The sequence below is a fragment of the Cavia porcellus genome, unplaced genomic scaffold (genome assembly GCF_034190915.1).
Source record: "Cavia porcellus strain 051 isolate PalLab524CR breed Dunkin Hartley unplaced genomic scaffold, mCavPor4.1 scaffold_17, whole genome shotgun sequence".
Lineage (NCBI taxonomy): Eukaryota > Metazoa > Chordata > Mammalia > Rodentia > Caviidae > Cavia > Cavia porcellus.
The window spans coordinates 48,959,780-48,969,660 of record NW_026947500.1 but is presented as its reverse complement, the minus strand read 5'-3'; the positions used below and the strand labels follow the sequence as shown (position 1 = coordinate 48,969,660).

Here is a 9,881-nt window from a genome sequence, read left to right as displayed (position 1 = left end):
TTATTATCAAATTTATATTACCATAATGCCACTTTTTGTCTTCAAAATAGTTGCCCATATCCTCGGACATAGTAAAAATTAAGCAAAACAGAACACAATAGAAACGATAAAAAACAAAACAATTAATGCGATAAGGGACTTGAACAAGATCACAGTAAATACAAAATGGTTATCATAGTATATCTTGTTATCTTTGAAACAGAAGCAAATATCATTGGACATAATAAAATCAAAAAGACAAAACAGAATAATACCCATCCCCAGAGAACAATGAAAATGATACAGGACTTCAAAACAAGATCATAGGGAGCCAACAATGACTACCATCTTCAGAAGGAGGTCTGCCATAGGTAGTGCACTGCGTGGTGTTACGATCTGAAGAGATGATCAGAATACCAACTGGCTTTAGGCCTGCAAAGTCATTGAAACACTAAACACTACAAGCATTGGTATATTTTTCCTCAATAGTTATCATCACAGCCTGTGTTTCTCCAGATCAGCTGGTAACTTACAGCAGGGTGGCAGGGAGAGCCATGGCCCTTCTTGTCTAAAAGCCCATGTGCTGGCTGGTATCTTGCCCTCCCCCAGCAGCCTGTGCATGGTGCCAAGTCTCAGGAAGTACTTGCTTCTGGGTGACTTCTTGTTCTCTTCCCTCACAGTCTGAAAATGGCACCAACTCACAGGAAAAGGCTGGTGTCTAACACACACATTAGAAAGTTATAAGGATTCTTGTTCTTTGGTGTTGATGATAGGGATGGCTATTTTCTGTGTCAAAGGCAAAAAGTGTTCACGTCATGTTAGCTTTTTTTTCAACAAACACAGCTTGAGAGATACGACTGGCTCTGTGAGGGTTAGTTTCTGAGGCATATGATGGAAAACTCCAAAATACCGGTGCCCCTAGGAACAAAGCCCATCTGTCTGGCACCCACTCTACTTTCTTGTCCCATTTCCTGCGTTCAGTGGTGCCCTTGATCTGCACACTGTCAATGAAACTTGTGCATCACTCTGGTCCCAGACAGGCAGCAGTGTAAAATGTTTGAGGTAAAAGGGCCCTTCCCACCCCTATAAGGAAACCTCTTGCACATCCTGACCTCCTTCAAATTACATTTCCTGGATGGATTTGGGAGAGCATGCAGCTATCTACCTGCAAGAGGAGCTGTGTGTGTCCACCACACTAGGTAAACTCCTGACCCTCAGGAGGAAGAGCATGTTAGATGAGATGACTATCTCATCCAGAACTCACAACCACCAGCATCCCCTGCTCTGAAGTTCTGAGTCTGAAAACAGTCATGAAGAACAGGATTCTAATCATATTCAAGCCATCAGTCTCTAATTCAGGAGCACTAGAGCATCAAGTCTAAGCCAAAATAATTAAGATTGGGGCAATCATCACTTTATGTGGAATTAATAACATTACAGGGTGCCTATTTCATTTAAAGGAGTTCTACATAAAAGAATTTCCTCTGTGACAATTTGCTGTATTCCCTTTGCCTTCAAATCCATTAAACCATACAAATTAACTACCTTGCTCACTGCTTTTACAATATTCACCATTCCCCCTACCCTCATTTTCCTCCATTCTGACAGGTACATTTATCTCTCCATTTCATTGTGCTTAGTGTAGATAGGAACAGATAGGGACATTGTCAATGTCATGTCTCACTGGCTAAATAATTCATTATTATTGTGCCTTTTAAAATAGTTAAAATAAGCATTAACTTAGACAACATAATATTGCATCAAAGATATGCAGATTTCATAATCATTTTAGATGAATTTTCACTAAAATTTGTTGAAAATGTTAAGAGGAAAAACAGATATGTAATAGGAAACAAGGAGGGAAATATTTGGCAAAAGGGAAAGGTACCAGTAACTGGACAAACAGGGGAGAATGAATGAGAATGCCTTTGCTAACTCCCCACAATGAATACAATTAAGGAGTACTCTAAACACTTACCAATCAATATAAAAATTGTAAAACGTAATCATTTCTATTAATAGTTTAGAACGGTCAAAGAATTGGTTACAGTAAGAAATGTCATGTGATTTCATCATTCCTATTATATGCTGTAAACAGTCCATCGTGGAAGTGATAGGTTATATATTATTCCTTATGATTTGTCTCTCATATACCTTTGGTTTGTTTCATTTTTGTTTTACAATATTGGCAAAACAGCAAGGGCCTCAGGTACACCGGGAGGTCCCTCCTACTGCTCTACACCCAAGTTCATATTTATTCTTTTGGTTATCAAAGTTAGTATTTTCCACAAACAGAGGTAGATCTGGCCATGGCAGCTTTCCAGAAGCAGAGCAGCGGCTGGCTGCCACTCTCCAGTGAGTAGAAATCGTTGTTCCCAGAGGGATGGTGAGATGATAAAGATATAGAACATGGAGGGGAATAAAGCTCTACATAGTTGTGGCCCTCTGTTCCTCAGCATGGAGGGAGGCACAGTGCATCATCCTGTGAACAGCACAGCCTGCATGCTCCTGTGCTGTTGGTGCCGTGACATCCTCTCAAAAGACACACAATCTCCCTGAGCTGGAACAGGGCCCCTGACTTCAACAAAGGCTTTCTTTGTAGACTTGCACAGCTTCCTGGGAAGGTTTGCATGCTGTGAGTTTGGGACCTCTTTGGAGGGGATAAAGATGTGACCAACAACAGCTCCTTCAAATGTGTGACTAAAGGTATGTGTCGTAGCTCAGGTCAACATATGAAAGGGTTGTGCAAGATGGTAAAGTGAATCTTTAAAGTGAACCCCTGATACTTGAAATATTTTCTAGGGCTTGTCATTATTGTCTAGGTTTCCTCTCTCTGAATAGTAAAACAGTTACTCAGGCTCTCAGTTCCTTGGTCAGAAAGCAGCTCTGAGTTGTTCTAAAGTAATTACTCATAGGGAATTAGTGTATGCTCATGGTCTGGTAGTGGGGATGCCTTGATTATCCAGCATGTGGTGGCCAGTATGATGGAACAGCCATTTGACAGGGAAGGATTAAGAAAGCCCCAGCTCCACATCAGGTTCATGATGACCCAGCTGTGAGGACCCTGGGAAGGGCCAGGCCCCCAGTAACCTTTCCACAAAGGTTCTGCATCAATCAGATGTGCTATGGAGGCACCTAGGAAATAATGTTTATAACCAATGAAGTCAATGTGCACCAAGTATTTCCTGAAGCCAGACACTGTCCCCAGTGTTTCCATAAAAAATCCCACAGTGTGCCGTTTATTGTTTGCTTCAGCTGATGGGAAAAAAGAAACATTTTACTATAAAACAGATGAACAAGGTACTGAGGCAGTCTATTAGCATTTCTAATGACATGACACCAAACAAAATGAAAAATGGAGCCGTGCTGTCTCAGAAGTGGGCCTGGATAAGGCAGCCTGAAGATGAGTCTTGGAGTTGTTAGTTACCTGCTGCCCTTCCTCTCTCTGTTGTATATGCTTAGCTCTCAGTGAAGGTCTGTCTCCTCATTTAAACCTTCAGAACCCAGATATTTAAGCACTTGTTTCAAGCTAGTATAGGCTGGATCACAATGGAGGTTAAACCAGTAGCTGTCCTGAGTTCAATAACAAGGGGCTCTCAAAGGCAGAAAATTTGCATTTTAATCTCCACTGCTTACTATCTGCTCATAGCTTGCCTCTACAACATGTGCATTTCTAAACAAAACAGCTTAACAGGATGGTAGAAAGAGGCTCATCATTCCACTTATAAAAGAAAATAATGAGACAAAAACACTGAGTCTTGAACATTTGCTGAGAAAGAGCTGTGCCACCTGTCCTGCAGTGCGGGCCCTGCCTACAGACCCCAGGCTCCAACCCTCACAGCATGTTCTCTCCTCCCTCCAGCTTGGGAAGAAGGGAAAAGCCCCAGAAATTGCACAGCTGTGCTCTGCTTCATGGCTCTTAGCTCCTCCACCTGCAGGCAGCAGATGAAGGAATTCTAGAAACAAGAGAAACTGCAGCAAATCAGGTGGTGCCTGGCTCAACACCAGGTCAACTGACAGGGAAAGAGAAGAGGCAACGTGTATATATGCATGATCTCAGTGCATGTACCTTTGTTTATATTTTAAACTCTGTGCTCCCTATACACTTCTTTGCACACTTCAGAGTTTCTACACAGAATGCCACTTTTTTCAGGTGAAATATCAATGCTGCTACCACTGACACTTGCTTTCCCACCTGGGATCTCAGCACTGTGTGAGATCAGAAATGCATGCATTGCAGGATGCAGTCTTTGCTCTGTCCATGGGTCTGGAATGCCAAGAGGGCAACAGCAGTAAGAGCACTTAGAGACAGAGATCTCCATGGTACACAGCTAAAACAGAATCAGACGCTGTTGCTTCTGAGCTGTAATGTCCCTCTTGTTCTGCTCCTCTGTGATGACCAGGAAGCCTGGGACACCCTCAAAGGCAGGAATGTGTGATGGGTGATCCAAGGCCTGCAGATGTAACTGGCAAAGAGTCAGAATACGTAAGAAAACTTTCTCAGTTAAAAAGAAACAAGTAAACCATTGACTCAGTTCTTTGCCTCAGCCCTAAGTGAACTGTTACTACTACATGAGAAATATAGATATTTAAATTAGTCACAGTGCAAGGGACATGTTTACATATTCTTTACCATAAGTGTGAGTGCATCGTAGCAGGATGCTTTATGCATGACCAGTCTTCACAAAAGCTATGTGCATGGGCTCATGTACAAGGTCACCCCACTTTCAGTAGAAGTCTGGGTCCATAAACTCATCCCCATCCTCAAGCATTTGGTGCCTGTACAGAGACCAGTGCATATCTAATTAAACAAAGGAGTTATAGTGCACAACAGTCCTTCCCCAGGACTTGTGATTTAAGTATGCTTGTATGCATGCAATGTATTTTTTATTTTCTTCTTTTTAGTGACAGATCAATAGAAAGCTAATGAAATAGACCTGAAGTCGATTAGTAGGAGGAGACATTAGGGATGAAGATGTAAAGCTGCCAAGGGTGCCATCTGCTTTGTTTGCATGTACACGCTGCCCTTGTAGTTAAGTCCAGTGAGCACTTAATCACCCCAGGCAGTGCTGCTGGTAGTCTGCGCGAAGCTCATAGCATCCTCTTAGGAAATCCATTTTACCACCTCCTTCTAAAAATGATAATGTTCAAGCAGAGAAAAATGTGAGTAAATGCTAACTTAGATTTGGTATTAGCTGGCCACGCTGAACTACAAACCTTGTAGACTATTCGGAACATTCTGGAAAACTGAGCAATCCCACATGCATCTATGTGTACAGGTGTGTGAGAAAATACACACTGTGCCCATATTTTAGAGAATGTAGCAATAGTGTTTGAATATTCATTAAATTTGGAACATTTACTATCACAAAAGTATACTTTTATGATACATGCTTATGTCAAACATGAATGTGTAAACTGCAACACAGATTCATCAGTTTATGTTGATAAGCAGACTCCAAAACAATCCAATGGATAACTCATCATTTTATTCCCGTTCCAGGGAAGACACTGTCTAAATTTTGGGATAATGATATTTCCACATCAGCATCCCAAACTTTAGTATATGCCCTGACATATTAGTTACACATTAAAGATGCAAAGAGTTTGATAGGACTGCGATGTGAAGTCCATTGCATGACAGATAAATAGGAGTTTCTATCAATTGTCAATGACTCTATTCTCAAGTTTCCATGAATCTCATCAAGAAATCTGAATTTTAACTTGCAGCAATGATTATTTCCATTAGTAATAAGTGAGTAGTAAGTGGGGAACTGGAGTTAAGCCCTGAGCTTCCAGGTAGTGAGCCCACAACCGATATCGGGTTGGGGTGGTTCAGCATCGCCAGATGCTCAGTTTGTCCTTTGGCCTTGGCCCATGCTTTTCCTTGCAAGAGCCCCTCTTTGACCTTCTAACCCAGGCTGGCCAGTCCCCAGGACAGGCCCTGCTGTTATGGCTATTTGCTTTCCATTTGTCTTCCCTCAAAAGTAAGTCCCATCTGGGAAAAGAAGGGTTTTGCTGATTCCTGAATCCCAATGCACACAATTGTCATTGCAAAATCCTCTGAGTGGGGGCTGGGGATTTAGCTCAATGGCATAAGCACCTGCCTTGCAAGTAGGCAGTTGTGAGTTTGATCCCCCATACCAATAAAAAGGAAAAAGACAAAAAAATCATCTGAGCACAATTATTATTGAACAAAAAGGCAAAGAAAGCAAGTTGGAAGTAATGGAAATAGAAAGGAGCAGCTATGGGTGGTACTTTTAATTTCTCCTGGGTTTTTCACTTTGGATTAGGACATGCTAATAGGACAGAATATTTGGTAACATCTGACCATTTACTGAAGAAAGAGACTGTTGAGCTGTAATAGGTATTTGTCCATTTCTTGCTGAGTAAATGAGCATATTTCGGACACATCCCCAGACACAGCAACCACAGTGTAGGATGTGGTGTGAAAACATGGGTTTGAGCAATATTTTCCAAATCCTTCAACTTTCGATTTGCAGGTTAGAAATCTCTCTGCCTTACTGAGGTTCAGGGTGTAAGGATCCAGCCCTCTCATTCTGGGATGTTCTTCTGAATTCTTTGTTCTTCTCTTGTCCAGGTCATGAGTGTGAATTGTTCCCTGTGGCAGGAAAACAGTATGTTTGTCAAGCGTTTTGCATTTGCCAAATTCTCTGAGGTTGCAGAGCATTGCTTCCTTTTGTTTGCCATGGTCCTGCTGATGTTCTTAGCCTCGCTGACAGGCAATGCTCTCATAGCCCTGGCCATCCGCACCAACCCCATCCTGCACACCCCCATGTACTTCTTCCTAGCCAACCTGTCTCTCCTGGAGATTGGCTACACGTCATCGGTGGTGCCACAGATGCTGCAGAACCTCATGAGCAAGGCCCCAGGCATCTCCAGGGAGGGCTGCACCACGCAGATGTTTTTCTTCGCATTCTTTGGCATTAGTGAGTGCTGCCTGTTGGCAGCCATGGCTTTTGACCGCTACATGGCCATCTGCTCCCCGCTCCACTATGCAACACGCATGAGCCGTGGGATGTGCGCCCGCCTGGCGCTGGTCTCTTGGGGAGTAGGCTGCACAGTGGCCCTGGGCCAGACCAATTATATTTTCTCCTTGGACTTCTGTGGCCCCTGTGAGATAGACCACTTCTTCTGCGACCTCCCCCCAATCCTGGCACTGGCATGCGGGGACACATCTCGCAACGAGGCTGCAGTCTTCATGGTGGCAATCTTCTGCATCGCCAGCCCATTTTTACTCATCATTGTTTCCTATGGCAAGATTCTGGCTTCTGTGCTGGGCATGCCCTCTCCCGAGGGTCGTCATAAAGCTCTCTCCACCTGCTCCTCCCACCTACTTGTGGTGACCCTTTTCTATGGCTCTGCCTCGGTCACCTACCTGAGGCCCAAGGCCAGTTACTCTCCAGAGGTAGATAAACTGCTGGCTGTCTTCTACACAGTGGTGACTTCCATGCTCAACCCCATCATCTACAGTTTACGAAACAAAGAAGTGAAGGCAGCTCTCAGGAGAACCTTGGAAACAAGAAAATTTTGACCCAGTGATAGGTCCCAAGGACCACGCAGCTATGCACCTTGGAAGAGAGGCACCACCAGAGCGTGAGCAAGCAGCCAAAAGTCACGCCATCTGCCCTCTTGTCAGAGACATCTTCTGAAACCATCCCTGTCAGTTTGAAGTCTCTGGACTCAGAACTACTTTCTGATTGCAAATTCTTCCCACAAGTTGACTGCTGAAGAATTTTCCTAGTGATATTAGGTATGTTTTTGAAAGTATTTTAGCCTGGGCTCAGCATGTAAGTTTACAGCATATGTTTCAGAAGTTCTGTGGTTTCTTACTCCAAATCTGCAGATATTTTCTTAATCCAGCTCCCCCACCAGGATCCTCCACAATTCAGCTTCCTCTCAGAGTCAGCTACTATCTGACTGCATATGTTCATACTGTACTTAGTGGCTCTTAATCATCAATAATTCACAGTGTATTATTTCTTCCCCTAAAAGTGTTTTAAAATTCTTCAGTTGTAATTGTTAATACAAAATATACGCACAACATGTCTGTGATTTGAGTTGACAGGCAAATATATATAGTCCAAAAAACCAAGTTTTTAAACTTCAGAGATATTTGTTAAAAAACTTTAGCAGAAACTATACTGTGTTTAACACAACATAGTTCATACAACATGTTCTTAATTTGAGTATGCCAGACAAATATGTAAATAGTAGAAAAAAGAAATTTTAAATTTCAGAGATATTTTCTACAAAACATTAGAAGAAAAATACAGGAAATTTTGGTCAAAAATGTTTAAAATGTTTTTAAAGAGATGTAAATAATATTAAAATTCAAGATAGTAGAAGAAATCCAATTAAGAAATAATGAACATGAACCATTTTATTTAATGCACAAATTTACATAGTGCACATGAATCCTGACCCGTTACACTTGGAGATTGTTGAGAAAACTTTCCTTGAGAGAAATGAACCTGATTATACTATAATGCAGTAGCCACAGACATCTATCAAGGCCTTGCCTTCAACTGGAAGGTCTCACTTTTAGAGAACTGCTGTGCAAACCTTTGATTGATGAAGAACTAATCACTACTCACACAATGTGACAGATAGTGAGAAACTGTGACTGCTACCACCAGAGAACTTTATCTTCCAAATACATGATTTAGCAGAATTTGTTGTTTCTACAGCCAGGGGGAAACAGTTATGCATGTCCATGAACTGGTTTGTATTTTGCTAGATATCCCTCTTTTACCAGAAACTGTCCAATCCATGTAAACCAAATGCTTTGGGGTTTTTACATGTGTGAATAATAATTAAAAATGACATAATCTCAACATGCAAAAATGGCTGAAAATTGTGCTACAACTATGGTGGGACTATTTCATGCAGACATCAGAGATTGTTATGGTTTTTTCTCAAATGTTCCCGGTCACCTTATACACTTACAGGTGGGAGTTTCAATCACGAATGGATTGTGGGGTCACTAGAGTTAAATGTGCTGTTAATGGGCAGTAGAAGAGGCAGGGCACCAGGTGTGTGCCCGGAAAGAGTATATCTCCCCCTCAGCTGGTCCCTTGTTTCTCTGTTGAACACCATGATGTGAGCAGGTTCCCTCTGCCAGGCCCCTCGGCCATACTGTTTCTACTTTGGAGCCAGCTGACCATGGACTGAAACATGAGGTAACATATATATTATGGAAATAATAGTGATTAAAAGAATAAAAAGATTAAGATAATTAACTAAAAATTTATATAGGTTATTGCTAGTTTTGAGAATATAATGGAAGTAAAATTAATTCTCACACTTCATGTCTTTGTAAATGGTACTGAAAAGCATGCATTATTTGTTTTGAAAAAATTCAACAGTGAAGTATTTTATTTGTAATATGATAAACTACCTATTTGTTGAAGAAACCTTAGAAACCAGAGATAAAAATATCACCAATTTCTTAGGGAAATTGCTATTAACATTTTATTTGATCCTTTCAACCTATTAAGAATATTCTTATACAAAGGGTCACATACAAACATTTTACTCACTTTACTTTTTAACAAGTCATTTATTTCTCCCTAGGTAAGTGCACATAAATTATCATCTCTACCTTAGTCACTTTCTTGCTGGACTATGACACCTAATATAGAAATCTTCAAGAGTGTCCTATTTTGCCTCATGTTACACAGTGTTTTATAAGCAGTGGAACTTGAAAATGTCAACAAGCCTATATTTTAAGATATGTCAATGTCAATTATTTGAATTATATTCAATTATTTTCAATATTTTTCTCTGTTCTGTATTCCTGAAATAGAGACATGTCTCACAGATTTGATTCTCAGCATCTGTGCTGTTTTATTTCAAAGACCATCTGACATACAGTCACT

General features: G+C 41.2%; 1 protein-coding gene across 1 annotated transcript; it reads left to right on the top strand.

The window, feature by feature from the left end:
* Nucleotides 1-6,583: 6,583 nt before the first annotated feature.
* LOC100728306 (olfactory receptor 10C1-like) lies at nucleotides 6,584-7,534 on the top strand. Its single transcript, XM_003464237.2, has one exon. The coding sequence runs from the start codon at nucleotides 6,584-6,586 to the stop codon at nucleotides 7,532-7,534; it is 951 nt and encodes a 316-aa protein (XP_003464285.2).
* The last annotated feature ends 2,347 nt before the right edge of the window (nucleotides 7,535-9,881 follow it).